Source organism: Lithobates pipiens, unplaced genomic scaffold, assembly GCF_037356315.1.
Source record: "Lithobates pipiens isolate NorthernLeopardFrog02 unplaced genomic scaffold, aLitPip1_a1.2 Scaffold_10, whole genome shotgun sequence".
Taxonomy (NCBI): domain Eukaryota; kingdom Metazoa; phylum Chordata; class Amphibia; order Anura; family Ranidae; genus Lithobates; species Lithobates pipiens.
In genome coordinates, this window is record NW_027507686.1 from 182,859,188 (window position 1) to 182,878,094 (window position 18,907).

The following is an 18,907-nucleotide window of genomic DNA, read 5'->3' on the forward strand; positions in this document are numbered from 1 at the left end:
AGAGATGAGTTTTCATGGATCGCCAAAAGGCAACCAGAGTAGGAGTTACCCAGACAGATTGAGGTAGAGAGTTCCAGAGGATGGGAAAAGCTCTGGAGAAGTTTAAGGTAATCTAAGGCACTGCTAGATTAGTGTTTGGGTTAAAGGGTGGGTTAGTGCAAAGGTTAGAATTAGGACTACAGGGAGGTTGAGCTGAAAGTTATGATAAGGGTCACCTCAAGTGTTAGCATGATGAGAGCTCTTTTCTGGGAGCTTGGCACCAAAAAACAACAGCACTAGTATCATGGTGATGAAAGTTAAAACACTGTTCTGTATCCTCCTTGATTTATACTCTCATTGTATTCCGCTTAACTACTGTATGAAGCTTGTGCTTTTTCAATTATGCTTGTTTAATATGCTTTATACTTGTAGTATAACTTACAGTGTCAGTGCAGTTGTTCAGTGGATTCACTGTCACATCCAGACAAGACTCTGTTGGTCCGTTAATTTTCTGCAAGTTTCCATACTGAATATCAGTCATTGGGACATCTGCAAAACATTACCTTGCTATAACTCTGTAGTCTTGTAGTTCAATAAGACATTGTATTAGAATTTAAGTGAAAACATACTGTTTGCAGTAAACTCGTTGTAAATTGGAATCCCATTGAAGTCTCCACAAAGACCACAAGTCTGATTGGCAAACAATGGATCTAACTCCAGCTGTAAGTAAAAAAGACAAATGTAGTATTTTTATCATTCACGAGACCTACATTAAAGGTAAGCTGCCACTACAAAACACATTATAAATGAGTATAACCCACTCACAGTAGGCAACACAAGGGGCCTGTAAATATATTAATAAATAGTCTTCCTAGCTCCATTTTACTTGGTATGTACAACTTTGTAGTGCCTACTGTTCCAGTGCAATATATATTTATTATTTAACACATTACTTTCATTTATAGCATAGAGGGCTAAGGTTTAGAAAGCAATTTAACATTTTTTGGTAGATGGGAATAGTAGTGTGGTCTAGTACTAGGACTATGATAGGATTAGTATACTAGTCAAATCTATATTATAGCAAACATGATCTAATGCTATGTACAAACTAATAATAGAAAGAGGAGTTCCAAAAAATACTATTTTATTTTCCAACAATGTAAAGGTGACAATGCTATCATATTGTTAGAAATAGAAAAAAAAAAAGCATTTTATTATTCCAATTACCAAAATAGCATCATCCTCATTCCACATGAACTGTAAGCCCAGTTTTGCGGTTATTGTGATGTACAGACCAGTCCGGCCAATCTGGACTCCAGCATAGCTGTAGGGAAGCTCCACTCTATAAAAGATATGAGGTAAGGACAACTGGATTTAGCAGAGGTAGGCTCTACAAATTTACAATATAAATTATGGCAAATACAGTGGCTAAAATGAAATAAATAAGTATGAATTATGTTAACATATTAGAAGATATCTCTACAGCTTAATGTTCTACAGATAATTACAAAGAATTGTGTAAAGGGTTTTTCCACTCTAGAATTGCTATGCCAAAGGAACATCTATTTAGACTTTCAAGAAACCACAACTGAGAGAGGTTCTTCACTGGTCAGTCTTTTGTTGGTTCTTCCAAAGGTAATGATGATGACCAATAGAATAAGTTAATTTTAAGGAGTCATTCTATCTAAATGTATCAGTTTTTGGTAGGTGTTTGAGAGCTAGCTCCAGTAGTTTTGCTTAGAACAGGTCAAGATAGATAGCGGTCAAACCCCCAGGTCAGGAGAAACAATGTTAGAAACTATGGAAGGGATATCTATCTGGGGAGTACCTAAGACATAAAAGAAGCTAGGGGCTCACCAGGCTCTGCTTAGAAGTTACTATCACTTTTGAGAAGACTGGTCTTTTCTAAATATGATTTGAATGCTTTTTTGACATAGAAAGGGCAACCCTAGATACAAATAATTAAATTCTCCAGTTCAGTGATTAATGGAATTATTCTAACCATATCTGAAATGGAGGACGTTTTCCCTGCTAGTAAGATAAATTGGTAGCTACCTTATTAATGTTTGGCTTTTCTTCTTTCTTGGTCAATAGTTTAAGAACAGTATAAGAACAATAGGTTTAACTGAATGCACAGGTTAATTCAGACTTTCTTGCTATGCTACTCTTCTGTTATGTAAGAAGTCTCCAAACCTCCACTACAAATTGCATATGATTATTAATGACCATAACAAACCAATTTTTACTTACATCTTACTATTGAATATCACACTCCCACTCGTCATTTCAATGTAAAAGCCATTTAATTTCACAGTGATGTGGCTAATCGTTGGAAGATTATTTACAACAGATCGCCTAATCTGGATATTGAAATCCTCATAGTTTCTTTTGCAGTCTGAAGCAAAGAGATAGTTGCATGTACCAGGATAATAAAAGACATCCCCATCAAAGGTCTTGAAGTGATAATTTCCCCAGGAGCTGCAGACTTGTCCGTTGTGAGCAGAACTGGCACCTGCCAATACGAAACAAATGTGTAAGGCAGACTTCACGCATTTTAAGAAACAAGGGTCCTCCAAGAGGCATTTGTGCTCCATATTACAACCTGTGATCCTGGGATTAATTTGAGGGGAAAAAAGAGCAAAACTAGAGCAATTGTCCATATGAGCCAATCAGAATTTGCAATGTATTTGCAATAATATGAAAAATTAATACTATTTTGTTTTTATTGACAAAAGCAATTTTTTTCACACGTTTATCTATTTTCCTGTTCTCCAGGTTTTATACTGGCTTCAGATTTCTAGTACCTAGTAATTCTGCAGGAGGCACAGTAGTGAGTAAAAAAGCATAATTTAAACGACTGCATTCTGTGTATTTAATTATTCGAATCAATATTCTCTGTGACATTGAAGAGCAATGAAATAATTTCTATCACATCCTCTTGAGTCCATAACTCAGTGGCAACTCCTTTCAGAGAGGTAATAATGGACAGTCTGGGTGGTTTTTATGAACTGAAAGTTACCTGGTACCCCATTAATATCCACTGTAAGGTATAAGATAATAACCATTGCAGCAAATATTGTAATCTAGTAAAATAATAAGTTAATTTATGTAAATATAGTATTCAGTATTGATTTATTTTCATATGCTTTTATTGATACTGTAGACTGGGTTCACACATGTGCAGTGCAAAATGAAATTCAGTTTTCACAGCGTTTATGGTCAGTTTTTGATCAGGATCGGGTCAAGATTGCATCAGTATCAGGTCAGGCTTACATCAGGATCAGGTTAGGATTTTATCCTGTTCACAACTGAATGACATGTGTGATTTAGAAGTGTGTGTTGAGACAATTATAATAGTTCCAAGTGTACCGTACTTACAAAGGTGGCACATGTATCCCAGATAATTAATTCGATTTTCAGTTTGTTTATTTTCTCCATCCTGCGTATTTGTCATTACATGTTCATGATTTCCCATGTTTATGCTATTTTTCACACCTAAACGGCTGCCATTTCCATATCAAGACGTGAGCACTCTTATAAATCATGTTATACATGTAACTAATATTTTACTATCCTGTATGAACTTACTTTTCATAACTGGAGCTTGGGTGCCAATGAAAGTCATTAATGTAGGAGCTTCTGTGGAAACAGTTTTTAAAACCTTAATAAATTGATCAAGACATCCATACTTTACACTAATTATTATCATGCGGTATAGTATATATAACTATAATTTATTGTATGTAATGTTAAACTTAACAAAATAACAATATAGATTTATAAATATTGACAGTCAAACATTCTTATTTCATATTTGGATAACATTTTGCTTGTCCAAGATGCAATGGATATCTGTTGTGATCGTGGTTAAAATTGTAATTGTTAGTAATTAGTATTCTGATTTATTCCTTAATAAATCTTTTTTTTGGAGGAAAAAGGATGCAGTTATTGAAAAGCATTTTGAGGGCAACCTTTTTTTACGTACACAATAATAGAGCAGAACATATTCCTTTTGGAGCAAATCATTTGAATACATCTAAGTTCTGATAAATGATTGTCATATCCAACGAAAACATTGTGAATTTAAGCTGTCTGCAAACAAATAGAATAACGATTTGTTTAATCAAGGACATTTTACTGGGAAAGTAAATATTAGACCTCAACAAAAGCTTCAAGACTAGCGCATATGTTATCAAAGCTATGATTAGAGCCAGGTATGTGAAAAAAGTGTCACCGGCACAAAAAATATATAAATCTATAATAATGGGTAACTTTATCTTTAAATTTAAATAGCAGATCTGCTTCAATCATACATCCCCTACCAATAGTGTAAGGTAACCAATATTACAGTAAAAAGTGTAACTGCGTTGACCCTAAATGATATATATCTTACCACATAACAAAAACGGTGAAAAATCTTTATCTGTGATTCATCAAAAATGTAAAATTAATTAATTAATTCATCAGAAATAGTTGTTCTTAATCTAGACTATTAATAAATAAATAAAAATTTGTGTGTTCAACAAACAATCCCAATAATCCTCTTCACAAGCTGTTTATCCGATTCCCACGTGCACAAATTCACATCCGTGATTGGAAAACGTTCACCAATTTGTGAAACACCACTACCTTCTAAAATGGACACTCACCAGAAACAAGGAAAAAAGATGCCTTTGGTTTATGCCACTCTACTCATATAAGTATGTCTGAATATTCAGAATGGCAGTAATCACTCCTTGCATCTCCACATTAATCTCAGGATCTCATAAAAAGCAAACAGCCATCATTGCGCAACATATTATACTTTATTCAATCCTGAAGATGCATGACTGGATGCAAAATGAGTAGAGGCTTCTGGGTAATGCCAATGTCACTTCCTGCCCCAACCCTCACCACGTCGAGGCTTGGACCGCAATCCCAGGAGACGGAACGGCACTTGCTAGTCCTAAAAGCATTGCTGGAAAGACTTAGTGCCAGTCTATAGGCACTACATTTGTGAGTGTAAATTTCCTATACTTATTTCATTGAGTGAATAAAGTATAATATGTATTTTATTGATTGAATAAAGTATAATATGTTGCGCAATGATGGCTGTTTGCTTTTTATGAGATCCTGAGATTAATGTGGAGATGCAAGGAGTGATTACTGGCATTCAATTTAAGAGACTTCAGACATACTTATGAGTGGAGTGGTTAACCCAGCATAAACCAAAGGCATCTTTTTTCCTTGTTTCTGGTGAGTGTCCATTTTAGAAGGTGGTGGTGTCTCACAAATTGGTGAAAGTTTTCCAATGATGGATGTGAATTTGTGCACATGAGAATTGCATAATCAGCTTGTGAAGAGGATTATTGGGACTGTTTGTTGAACACACATTTTTTTATTTATCTATGTATTAATATTCTATTTCTGATTAATTAATTCATTTTAAGTTTTTGATGAATCAGAGATAAAGATCGTTCACTGTTTTTGTTATGTGGTAAGATATATATATATATATATATCATTTAGGGTTCAGCGAAGAGCCAGGTATATACTTTAGGTTCATACTTAAGTCATCATCATGAACGTAAATATTGTTATTTTATCATCAGTAGCAATTTGCTATTTATTTTGTTTGTGACTAACATTTTAGTTATTATTTATTTTATTGCTACTACTTGTTTTACATTGGAAGCTAAATTGCACAATTTTCTAATGATGTATACTAGTTGGGGAACACTTTAAATAGCTGCCCCATTACAGCCACGTTACCAGGATTTGAACTCAGTAACACAGTAAAGCTGGCCATACACGTGGCAGTTTTAAGTCAGTTTCCACCATATTTCATCCATCAAGAATAGGAAATACGTTTGCAGGTAATCGCCAGAAACTAAGCAATCTACAACTTAGGAGTTTGACTGACCACCAGATTATGGTTGAATGGGAGGTCAAAACAGGTCAATACTTTGACAGCTTTAATACAGTTTATTATAGTATAAACAGAAAAATGTAAAACAATGTCAGTTTTCATCCCAAATTCTTGCGATTGATCGAAAACAACCAGTTTATGTTTTCGATTGCTTTGCAATGTCAGCAAAAAATTATTGCTCTATCAAACTGCCATGTGTATGGCCAATTTAACCGCTTCCCGACCGGTGCACGATGATGTACGTTGGCAGAATGGCACGGGCAGGCAAATTGGCGTACAGGTACGTCCATTTAAAATTGCCCCCGTGCCTTGCGTGCACGCCACCGGCGGCACACGTGTGTGCGGGTCAGGACCCCCATGAGTCCGACTGCGAGTCCCAAGGACTCAATCGCTGTGGGGATACCCATGATCGTTTTACGGAGAAGGAGAACGGTGAGATGCCAATGTAAACAGCATCTCCCTGTTCTGTCTAGCAATAAGGGACACTGATCTATGCTCCCTGTGATTGGAGCAGAGATCAGTGTTCTGTAAATCACAGCCATGCCCCCCACAATTATAAGCACGCCTCTAGGACACACTTAACCCCTACACTGCCACCTCCTGGTTAACCCCTTCACTGCCAGTGTCCTTTACACAGGAATCAGTGCATTTGTATAGCACTGATTGCTGTATAAATGACAATGGTCCCAAAAATGTGTCAAAAATGTCCGATGTGTCTGCCATAATGTCGCAGTCACAATAAAAATCGCTGATCGCCGCAATTACTAGTAAAAAAAAAATATTAATAAAAATGCCATAAAACTAGCCCCTATTTTGCAAACGCTATAACTTTTACGCCAACCAATCAATAATCGCTTATTCGATTTTTTTTACTAAAAATATGTAGAAGAATACGTATCGGCCTAAACTGAGGAAAAAAAACATTATTTAATATATTTTTTGGGGATATTTATTATAGCAAAAAGTAAAAAAGAATGCATTTTTTTCAAAATTGTTGCTCTTTCTTTGTTTATAGCGCAAAATATAAAAACTGCAGAGTTGATCAAATACCACCAAAAGAAAGCTCTATTTGTGGGAAAAAAAGGATGTCAATTTTGTTTCGGAGCCACGTCACACAACCGCACAATTGTCAGTTAAAGCGTCACAGTGCTGAATCGCAAAAAGTGCTCTGTTCTTAAGCCAGCAAAATGGTCCGGGGCTTAAGTGGTTAAAGTAGAGCTAAACTTAGTCGAAACAGTTTTTTATTAAAAATGTTGGATAGAATAAGGGAAGTCTATAACAACTGTCAGCTTTTTTTTGCCATCTGCGTCTCTTTGGGGAGATCTCCCTTCACTTCCTATTCCATAGCCGAAACAGAAAATGAGAGGAATGCCCTCCAAAGTGAGCAATTCCCTTGTTATCACCCGGGTCGAAACAGTGTCCCCATTCGAAAACGTCCTCTCTTCCTGTTCTTGTGACAAACCAAAATGTGGGATCTTCTTTTACTTTCTCATTGATATCAGTAAACAGGACAAATATTGAGAGTTAATCTCCCTAATGGGGACACAGCAATAAAAAACTGGATAGGTGTTCTAGTCCCTCTCTACGCTGTTTAAAATAATAATAATAAAAAAAAGGTTTGTCTTTCATTATATCTCAAGAGCTGGTCAACTTGTATTTTTGAATGTGAGTGAGTTTGGGGAGACTTAAGAGGGCATGAGGACCAAAGTCCACTTCTGTTGGCACAGGAATTTATATGTAGCACAGGGATTAAGTTACTAAAACTAGAGAGCGCAAAATCTGGTGCAGCTGTGCATTGTAGCCGAACAACTTCTAACTTCAGCTTGTACCATTAAAATTTGACAAAATGAAAAAGGATTGGCTCTATGTAGAGCTGCAGCAGACTTTACACTCTCCAGTTGTAGCAAATCAACCCAACAGATTGTTAACAGTATTTGCAAATCAGACCCTTAGGGGTTGATTTACTAAAACTGGAGAGTGCACGATCTGGTGCAGTTGTACATAGAAACCAATCAGCTTCCAGGTTTTTTTTTTGTCAAAGCTTAGTTGTAGTGATGGACGAACGTTTCGCCCGGCGGTCGTTTCGCGGCGAATTTCCGACATTCGCGGTCCGCACGTTCGAACGCCTTTTTCCGTCGTTCGCCGCGGCGGACTTACGTGTTTAATGTATACAAGAACTTTAACCTTTGGTGACACGTTTATCATGTGATACAGGACAGCCAATTGAGACATGACAGCACATGGACACTTGGACATTCCCCCTAACCTATAAATACACCCGATCCGGTGGCCATTTTACATTCTTTCTTCTGTTACGATAGGGACAGGTTCCTGTGTGGAGTAGGGAGAGATAAACCACTAGCTATTTGGTACACAAAAGTTCTTTTCAGGACTGGTATAGGTGTTAGGTGTTGATAGGTTTGCTGTGCTGCTGATTCTTGCAGCAGCCTGAGTGTCTTTTGTTAGTTTAGAGAAAGGGAAAGGACGGTGTATGCTACAGGGACAGCCAGATTAGTCTTTCATCATCATCATCATCATCATCATCATTAGCTGTTACTATCAAGGTCCACAAAAGAGCTGTTCCAGTAACCACTAATCGTTCTCTTTTTTTGCCAATTTGTATAGGGACAGGAAGGAAGCAGTGTTGTCAGGCAGTGAGGGTAATTTTAAAGACTTGCTGTTATTATTAGTTCCACAAAGGTTCTTTTCAGGACTGGTATCAGTGGTACAGTAATAGGCTTGTACATGTATAATATTCTTTCTTCCAAATATAGAAAGGATATTATACTTGACTGCTGCCCTTCTGCTGCAGTCTGCTAAACATTCACAACTCACTTGTTCCACAAAAGTTCTTATAAGGACTGGTAACTTGGTATAGGGTGCTACGGTACATAGGCTTGAGTGCGGTACAGTCTGCTGTTCTGTAAGGACCGCTATCGGTCCACAATAGATAGGGTTGACGTGCACCACTGCTGACCGCTGCCCTATACTGCAGCAGTCCTTCAGCGGTATAGGGACTGACGTACAGTCTGCTCACTTCCTTGACCCAAAAAAGCACACCGTACTATATGCCCCTACCCTCCTCTTTGAAGAGGTTGAGCGGTGTCATATTTCTACTGGGGCTGCTTATGATATCCCTGTGCTGTGCTGACTTCCTCCTGGGGGTTCTTATTATGAAGGGATCACACTATCCCTGTGCTGTGCTGACTTCCTCCTGGGGGTTCTTATTATGAGGGGATCACACCATCCCTGTGCTGTGCTGACTTCCTCCTGGGGCTGCTTACGGTGCTGCTGTCAGTGCTGTATGTCACGGTGCTGCTGTCAGCGCTGTATGTCACGGTGCTGCTGTCAGCGCTGTATGTCACGGTGCTGCTGTCAGCGCTGTATGTCACGGTGCTGCTGTCAGCGCTGTATGTCACGGTGCTGCTGTCAGCGCTGTATGTCACGGTGCTGCTGTCAGCGCTGTATGTCACGGTGCTGCTGTCAGTGCTCTGTATTACGGTGCTGCTGTCAGATGCCTCTATCACGGTGCATGTGTCATTCCGGTATGTCACGCTGCTGGTGATCATCTCCTGCACCCTCTTCTTTGCCTACCCTGGTCCCTGACCTTCCCTCTCCTCCATTGCCTTCATTAGCTCCATAGTCCTGAATTGTTAGAACAATTTCCCAAATAAAATAAAAATGCTTGTAGTTATCGATCCCAAATTCACCTCATACATGTATTATGTCATTGTCCAGATGGTGGGACTACGTTTTACCCCCTAATAATTACCACGTGGCCGCAAATTCGACATGAAGGTTTGCAAAGTTCGCCTCCCATTGAAGTCAATGGGGCCCGCGGCGAACGTTCGGTTTCGCGAACGTTTGGGTCCGTTCGCATTTCGCTTTCGCGAAACGTCCCGTCGGAAGTTCGTCCATCACTACTTAGTTGAACAAGCTGAAGTTAGAAGCTGATTGGCTACCATGCACAGCTGCACCAGATTTTGCGCCCTCCAGTCTTAGTAAATTAACCCCTTACTGTGTGTTCTGAAAAAATACCTTGTTATTACAATGGACTAAGCTCTTTGTTTTTGCTATTTCATAGATCAATTGAACTTCTTTATATGGATGAGCATGGTTAAACCTCAGTAGAAAGGATAACTTGTATGATGTTTGAATTTCTATGCCTGACCATTTTCTGTTTTCATGTAATTAAAGTATATTAACCAATAACCATACATCAAATATAATGCAGCTTCCCAGTCATTCTATGTAGTGGCTGAATCAGTTTATTTTTTATTGTTTTTTTTTCCCCACGTTATTGTCACCTGGTGACCCTGTCAGTGACTTCCTGTCCTAAAGTAAGAACACTGACTTACTCGGGGGTTTATTTACTAAAGCTAAAGAGGGCAATTCTGCAGAGAAACCAATCAGCTTCTAACCTAACCTAAGCCAGAATTGTGACTAATTTTGCTCTAGCTTTAGTAAATAAACCTGTATCTATAAAGTAGCAACATTGTCACCCAAGGAGAGAACTACAAAACACCCTCTCATCACTTCCAATACACAGAGGAAGAATGAGAAATGGAGTTGGCAGAAAATAGATTTAAAAGCTGATAAAATTTAATGAAATTTCAGTTCAGTAAATAGATAGTGAAAAGAATTATATAGTTCTATCAGGATCAACTTTTTATTTATTTTTCTATATTTGCAGAAAATGTACTTCAGTGTGCCAATCACACATTTCCTGACAGGTTGCCATTTTACATTACATTTTACAAAGAAAAAAAAAAGATTTAAAATGAAAGGCCATTGTTAATAATATTAATTTAAAACATGGCTTGTGTAGAAATTCTATATGATATGTTTTTATTTTCTATAATCCTACCACAAAATTGTCTCTTTTAGTTCCAAAGTATTGTAGAAGTGCAAACTAACCATATCATTTAGATTTGGCCCTGTGTGAGTGACCTAACAGGTCTACCATGAGGTCTGCGTCTGCCTAGGTAGTGGGTACTGTCTGATCCTTTCATGTACAGCCAGTTTTAAAGGCATTACATGTCTGAGTTTTTATAACAATTCCCTGCTTAATTAAGAGATAAAATGAAATAGGAACAACAGCACATATGGTGAGCAAATATTTTATGTTCTAAAAGTCAGCTAACTTAGGAATTTTATTTTAGCTTCTTGTAGAAGCTTACAATTGCAAATTAGAGCTACACATGAATCAAAGGGGAAGATTTCTGTAAAACCAAACCGCTTTATTAGTGAGTAAAACTCTTAATTGCCATGAATCAAAAACTACTGCTGTTCCTAAGCCCCTACCTAGATCACATGAGTTGTGTCATTAAGCTGAACTCTGGGCTCCCCCACCACCACCCCTCAGGCAAACAATTGACCTTTTTTCTCACCTAAATCCACAGTCATGTGATGCTAAAGCCCCAGGTGTACTTTCTTTTGTTTACAAAAGGTAGGGTTCTTTTTTGTGTGTTCATGTCACTGCCTGTGTGACATAGGCCAATCCTATTGGCTGTCTAGCGCCAGGATTCTCTTCAGAATCCAGAAGGGAGTCTGAAGATGATTACATCTGTGCTAGAAGCCCATCAGGGACTGGCTGACATGGGTACATTTGCACATCTGCAGTACCCCACACATGGAAATGGTAGCAGGGAGGTGAGTTTAACATGCTCCAAAATGTGTTTAAAAAAACATATTGAATAGGTTAGAAGAGGGAAGGATGGAAGGTGGTTTAGGTTATGCCCTGAGATGGATTTGAAGACAGTTTTTTGCTTTTGATTAGACGAGATATATCTTATAGTGACAATATAGCTCAGTAAGGCACTATAATGTGAAACCTACATATGTAATAAGCTAATACAACTTCTTCCATGTTTACAATCTGTGTATAGAAAGAAGGTGGTACATTAACCCATTAGCATTATTTACATTAAGATGGTAACTTTCAAAAAAAGCTAAAAAAAATATTAAAATGATACAGTCACTTCTTTTTTTACATTATGTAGAGCCTGCAAATACTTCAAAAACCGCAATAATTGTACCCATGTATCTATTTTCAAGTTGGTTAAATATTCACAACATAATTTCAGAATTGTATTGCAAATTCACAAATGTATTACACTTTCATTTTCATTATACTTCTTGCCATTAAATTACTATTGCATTCCATGTTTAAAAAAAACAAAACAAACAAAAAAACATTCTTACCAGTTGTCTGCTGCACTGAATAATATGATGACATTTGACCTATTCAAGAAACAGAGAAGAATTAATATACTAGCAATATCAGAAAAATATGTAATATTGTTCCAGATTGGAAATATGCACAAATGTAGGTAATAGGGTACAGAATTCATATGATTATGTACTATGAATTCTGTACCCTATTACCTACATTTGTGCACTGGTTCTAGCATTGGTTTTAATACCTTTGTATGTAGGCACGCATTTGTTTGCCTATTTGGCTTCTCTGTCTTTCCTTTTTTGTCAACCAGTTATATAGATATGTTAATTCTATAATTTCTATCAGGAAATTACCCTAGTGTTCCTATACACATTGTAAGTATTGCAAAAAGTATTTTATGTTTTTTTTCCCCAAAAAACAGTATCTATCTATCTATCTTTCTGTCTATCTTTCTGTCTATGTATACACCTCATCATCTATTGTTTCAGTGGAGAATGGTGTTCTACACAATGGACTCCCAGCACTAGGGATAAGCCAAATAAATACCCAATTATCCAATATACCAACGTCTACCCAACTTTTTTCCACATATATGGAGGTTCTGGCAAAATCATTTGGGTAAATGTATGTTTATTCTTAAGCAGCTTAATGAGAGAATCTGAGAGTTTCCACTTAGTCAAAATCAAATTTGTTCCTCCAATGATTCCTACACATTACTCACCTTGCACAGATATAGTGGTTAGCAGTGTTACAAAGAAGCATATTGCTAAACTCGCACCCCTCTGTGTACCCATTTTAGTAAAGTTCAGTAACTAGGTACTGAACTTGCCTTCATTCAGAGGTGGTACAGCTCTTTCTCTGCTCAACCAAGCCTTTTTATAGCATAGAAACCCTATGACCTGAGTCACCGTTACATCATAGAGGATGTGAACTGTTTAATGGGTGGGTATTGGTGTGGACCTACCTTAGGAAATTTCTTTCTCAGCGTCTTTGAGCACAGAGAAGTTTGACCCAGGATGTTTGCTCTTTATCGGATGGATGAAATTTACTTTCACAAGAGACGTCCTGGAGGTGACAATGGTTCATTGACATAGTGAAAGACAAGCATAACAAAAGATATGGCTATGTTTAGCTTATCTTAAGTAAAAAAACAAAACAAAAAAAAAACTATTCGACATGAAAAGGCTTGATCCAGTTGAAAGAAACTTGGTTGGTAATTGAACCAGGTCTGTGTGCAGGAGAATGTAAAGTGAGTATTGTTAGTAGATGTTGAAGGTTTTCATAATTACTAAACACATTTCAAATAATCAATTTAAAACTACAGTATTTGTAAAAGCATGGTGTTTTTAGTTCACTCCTGTGTATTATATAAAAGGGTCACTTGAAAACAACTAATGGATCGCTGTATGAATCATTAATTGTCAACCAAATATTTTGTGACTTGGTTTCTATTTACAATTCACAATATTCCAATCGGACATGTTCCTGAAATTGGCTGGAAGCTAAGCGAGTGCTGCAACAACAACCCGCCGTGAATTGGTAACATCACAGATTAATGTATATATTCACCTGCACACCATAAATCCTTTAATAATGTCCAAATGCTTTTATTCAAAGAGATCACAGCAAGAAAGTGCAACATTTAGGGCCGCACAGAACCCCTTTGTCGGGCATGTGATGACTCAGGCATGCCTGACAAATGGGTCATGTGCAGTCCCAAAACGTTGCATTTACTTATTGTGATGTGATCTTTTCAAATAAAATTTGGATGTTACTAAATGATCCATGGCGTGCTGGTGAATATGTAAGTTGATTCCTTTTTATTCTCACTTATTGACATACATTTTAATGAACAGCAAATTTCCACCATGATGTTAGCATACCTTCCATTATCATTAAATGCTAGACTGAATAGATCTAAACTACTACAAACATAGTATGTTTTTTCTTGTAGCAATCATGGATTAGTACACATGTAAAGATCTACTTTGTGTTGCCTTAGACTGTGAAAAACAAAATCTTCGTAGGGCCTCCTCATCAACAACAATGAAACTTCATCAGAGTATCAGATACTTTATTGTTCATATAGCATTTCTGGATCTCAGTAATCAGGCTCAAATATAAGGATACTTCAATGTGAAATAATGTGCATACCCTAAATTTGAAAAACTGGAGCAAGTGAAAAACATGGGGTTTGGAAAGAGGGCTTTTTTACCACAATCTAAACACAATCCAAAGTACTTCACAAATTACAACCGCTTATTAATACTTTAGTATGCTGTTAGAAAATGATTATGAATAAAGATGAACGTTATTACTTCATCATTTGATTTTTTTTAAGTGTACTTAAAGAGGAAGTAAACCCTGATGGGTTTACTTCCTCTTTGATTCCCTGCAAAGGTAAAGCATAATGGACTACTATGCATTGCATAGTAGTCCATTATGTGTCACTTACCTGACACAGGAGCCAGCGAAGTCACCGCTGTCCCCTTAAGCCTCCATCTCCATCTTCTTGGTGGGTCTCGCTGCTCAGGCACTGTCATTCGACTGGGCCGCGATGAAGTCACTCCCGCGCATGTGCACCACTCGCGGCATATCACCGTTAACAACTGCACTTACAGAGTACACCATTTGTTTGCCTTAAAGAGGGATTCCACTGGAAACAAAAATATTAAAAGCCAACAGCTATAAATACTACAGCTGCTGACTTCTAATAAATGGACACTCACCTGTCCCAGGGTCCAGCGATGTCGGCAGCTGAGGCCGATCGATCGCTCGGTCCTCGGCTGCTCTCGCCGCCATTCTCAGTGAGGGAATCATGAAGTGAAGCGTTGCGGCTTCACTTCCCGGTTCCCTACTGCGCATGCACAAGTCGTGCAGCGCAATAAGAATGGTCCGCACTGTCTCTGGGACCTGTGTGTGTCCAAGCAGACAACGCAACGGGACAGGAAACAGATAGACTCCCGTGGGATTTGGGTGCAAATACCTGCAGGTATCTGCACCCCCCTCCCCCCTGAAAGGTGCCAACTGTGAAACCGGAAGGGGGGGGGGGGTTCCGATGAGCGGAAGTTACACTTTAGGGTGGAACCCCGCTTTAAGTAAATGAACTCCCAAGTATAGAATAAGAGGTATTCTAATTGTAAAAAATGGTGATTGTACTTACTCAATGTGGAATGTAACCTATGATGAAATTTATCTAGGAACTTAATTTGGCCTTGTTCCTTTTTGCTTTAGTCTATTTATCTGTTTAAACCTGAAGGAAGGTTTTGGTATGTGACAAATGACCCATGTGTAAGCTTAACCACATGCCGACCAGCTGCTGTAGTTGTACTGAGTCAGAATGGCATGTCTGGGTGAACCAACGTTATGTAACGTTGCTTCACCCTGTGGACACTAGGGGGCGTGTGTGTCCCCCCGAGCCCCTTGAGCCTATGCAAGTGCCCGCCAGGCTCCCGCGGTCGCCATTGAGACATGGAGAACCTAGAACTGTGTGTGTAAACACAGTTTCCAGTTCTCTGAGGGGAGAAGTGACATATGAACAGATGATCTGTTTTCTCCCCTGCAAAGTTCCTACCCCCCTTCAGTCTGCTTCTCAAATTGTTGTAGTTTCTACATTTAAACAATTAGGGATACACTTCACATCACATGTGAGTACATATGTGGAGAGCAATTTGGCCCCATTACTTAAGCAGCATGGGCAAGTAAGGGAAAATCTGGAGCAAATTGCCTTTACAAAAGTAGGTAGAACCAATTTGATAAAGATGATATGGATGCCAAAATTATTATATCTGCTACATAATTTAGAAATCTTATTTGGAGATATAAACATCCCCGGATTAGATTGGAAATTCTACAGTTGCCTAAGGAATGAAGGAGACATGACTAATGCCAGTTTTTATTATTTTGGCATCCCAACTTCAGCAACTATATGGATGGAAAACTATAGATTGTAAGGATCCCATACAATAAACTATATTCTCCTAACTGCCTATAGATCGGCTGGTACAGTCAATAGTCACTTACTACTTATTATTTTTATAATAAATGTAGATTTCCTACATTCTATTTGATACATAGGATTTGGACTAATGTTCAAGAAGATACTGTACTCAGTATGAGGGATATGAGGGATATACTCAATATATGCCCATATGGAATAATCCACAGTTGCTTGAAATGGGGCGAAGCTAAGACATTTCGATATATGGAAAAAGCCTGGCATTTTGCTTACTAACCAACTTTATGATAGTAATGTCTTGCAATCATTTGATAAATTGGCAGTGAAATATCATTTGTCAAATAAATTATTTCTTCAATATTTACAGCTACGGCATGCTTTGCAGAGCCAAGCAAAGACCTTTTTTTTATTTTTTTTACTCTGTCAAAGTCCATCAGAGTACTCGAGTACCTGCTACAATTCATCAGAGTACCTGTCACAGTCCATCTGAATACCCGAGTACCTGTCACAGTCCATCAGAGTACCTGAATACCTGTCATAGTTCATCTGAGTACCCGAGTACCTGTCACAGTCCATCAGAGTACCCAAGTACCTGTCACAGCCCATCAGAGTACCCAAGTACCTGTCACAGTCCATATGAGTACCCGAGTACCTGTCACAGTCCATATAAGTACCTGAGTACCTGTCACAGTCCATATGAGTACCGAGAACCTGAGTACCTGTCACCACCCTTCATAGTACCCGAGTACCTGTCACCACCCTTCATAGTACCCGAATACCAGTAACTATTCCATCAGAGTACCCGAGTACCTATCTTTAGCCCATCAGAGTACCCAAATACCTGTCATCAGCCCATCAGAGTACCCGAGTACCTGTCACCAGCCCATCAGAGTAACTGAGTACCTGTCACCAGCCCATCAGGGTACCCGAGTACCTGTCACCAGCCCATCAGAGTAACCAAGTACCTGTCACCAGCCCATCAGAGTACCCGGGTACCTATCTGCAGCCCATGCCTCATAGAATATACGTTGAGGTGTTTGCTTTCCAAAATGGGGTCATTTTGTGGGTAATTCCACTGGGCTGGTGCTCAAGGACCTTCAAAAGTGTGATGGGTAGGAATGAAATGAGATGTGTAATTTATGCTCCTAGGACGCCTGAAAGTACTACTTCAATGTTCAGCCTCTGTATGTGGCCAGGCTCATTCTGCCTCATAGATTATACGTTGGGGTGTTTGCTTTTCAAAATTGGGTCATTTTGTGGGCAATTCCATTGTCTTGGTGCTCCAGGGCCTTCAAAAGTGTAATAGGTGGTTGAGAAATGAGATATGTCCTTTATGCTCCTAGAATGCCTGAAGGTACCACTTCAATGTTGGGGCTTTGTATGTGGCAAGGCTGTGTAAAAGTCTCACACATGTGGTATCGCCATATTCGGGAAGAGTAGCAGAATGTATTTTGGGGTGTAAATTTGTTGTATGCAAATCTTAATTTTGCAAAAGATTGTGGGAAAAAATTACAATCTAAAAGAACTCACCATGCTACTTACTTAATACCTTGGAATATCTACTTTCTAAAAAAGGTCATTTGGGGGGTATTTGTACTTTCCTGACTTGTTATTGTCTCAAAAAATGAGATACATCTGATGTACTGAAGGCCTGATCAGATGTGATCAATTTTCAGTGATTGGCACCATAGTTTTTAGACTCTATAACTTTCACAAAGACCAAATAATATACATTAATTTGGGTTATGTTTTTACCAAAGATATGTAGCAGTATAAATTTTGGCCAAAATTTATGAAGAAAAATTACTAATTAGCAAAATTTTATGACAGAAACTAAATGTATGGTCTTTTTTTTATTTATAGCATAAAAAAAAAAAAACTCACTAGTGATTAAATACCACCAAAAGAAATCTCTATTTGTGTGAAAAAAAAGGACGCACGTTTCATATGGGTACAGTGTTTCGTGACTGAGTAATTGTCATTCAACCTGTGAGAGCGCTGAAAGCAGAAAATTGGTCTGGGCAGGAAGGGGGTGTAAGTGCACTGTATTGAGGTGGTTAATTATGTTAAGAATTCAAAACAAATATTCCAGCAAAAATATAGAACACTTGTTAGCCCCATATTGACAGTAAGAATTCTCACTTAATGTTACTTTTCTATTTATTTTATCTAGATTTCAACATATTAATTCAAATGATTGCGTGAAAAAGAACATGTATGTATGTTGTACATGAGAACGTGAAATGACGGTAAAAAATGGAAATCATACTTAAACTGATGACCCAGACACCTGGAGCGGGTTCTTTTTCTTGGCATTGGTGGTGAGTCTCCAATCAGTTGAGTATATTAAAGATATGGAAAATTAATAAAGAGATATAATCCTGGAGGGAAACATTTACATACTGTAATAACATATGTTTCATTTGGGTAAAATGTGAAGGAGGGGATTGTAATTTGGGGGGGTGGTGGTTTTTTTTTGTATTTTTTTGTTTTGTTTTGTATTGATGTAAAGTGGGGTTATGTGATGGATATGTTATACATGTTTTTTTTTCTTTGCTGTATAATGTGAAAATGTAATAAAAATGATTTGATAAATAAAAAAAAAAAAAAAAACAGCAGGCATTGATTATATTGCAGCTTGCCAACTCATAGATGTGATGGTTGCATTTGTTTTCTTTTTTTAAGCTTTCTTTCCTTTATTTTCATCTGGTGACCCTGCAAGTAAGTCTGTTTTTTTCCAACAGAACAAAATGTCCTGCAGATGTAACAGTTTGGGGGTTAACCATTTAGCACTGACAGGAGACCTTATTAAAGATCAGCTTTTATTTATGTAAAATCTTTATCCAAAAAGGAACAAAACTGTTGCTTATAAAGTATTAGC

General features: G+C 37.9%; 1 protein-coding gene and 1 long non-coding RNA gene across 4 annotated transcripts in view; one reads left to right on the top strand and one right to left on the bottom strand.

Annotated features, from left to right (window-relative positions):
- LOC143936081 (uncharacterized) overlaps positions 1-12,915 on the bottom strand; it is a 99,422-nt gene extending 86,507 nt beyond the window's left edge. The window contains exons 1-7 of the mRNA XM_077460414.1: positions 12,790-12,915; positions 12,092-12,130; positions 3,568-3,618; positions 2,230-2,491; positions 1,207-1,321; positions 609-699; positions 422-528 (exon numbers count right to left, since the gene is read on the bottom strand). Of these exons, the coding sequence (XP_077316540.1) occupies positions 422-528; positions 609-699; positions 1,207-1,321; positions 2,230-2,491; positions 3,568-3,618; positions 12,092-12,130; positions 12,790-12,862 (738 nt within the window). The 5' untranslated portion in view covers positions 12,863-12,915. The remainder of the gene's footprint in view (positions 1-421; positions 529-608; positions 700-1,206; positions 1,322-2,229; positions 2,492-3,567; positions 3,619-12,091; positions 12,131-12,789) is intronic.
- Positions 1-18,409, top strand: part of LOC143936089 (uncharacterized) — a 144,110-nt gene extending 125,701 nt beyond the window's left edge. For all 3 annotated transcript variants that reach the window (XR_013263613.1, XR_013263615.1, XR_013263614.1), the window contains one exon: positions 18,200-18,409. This is a non-coding gene — a long non-coding RNA (uncharacterized LOC143936089). The remainder of the gene's footprint in view (positions 1-18,199) is intronic.
- The last annotated feature ends 498 nt before the right edge of the window (positions 18,410-18,907 follow it).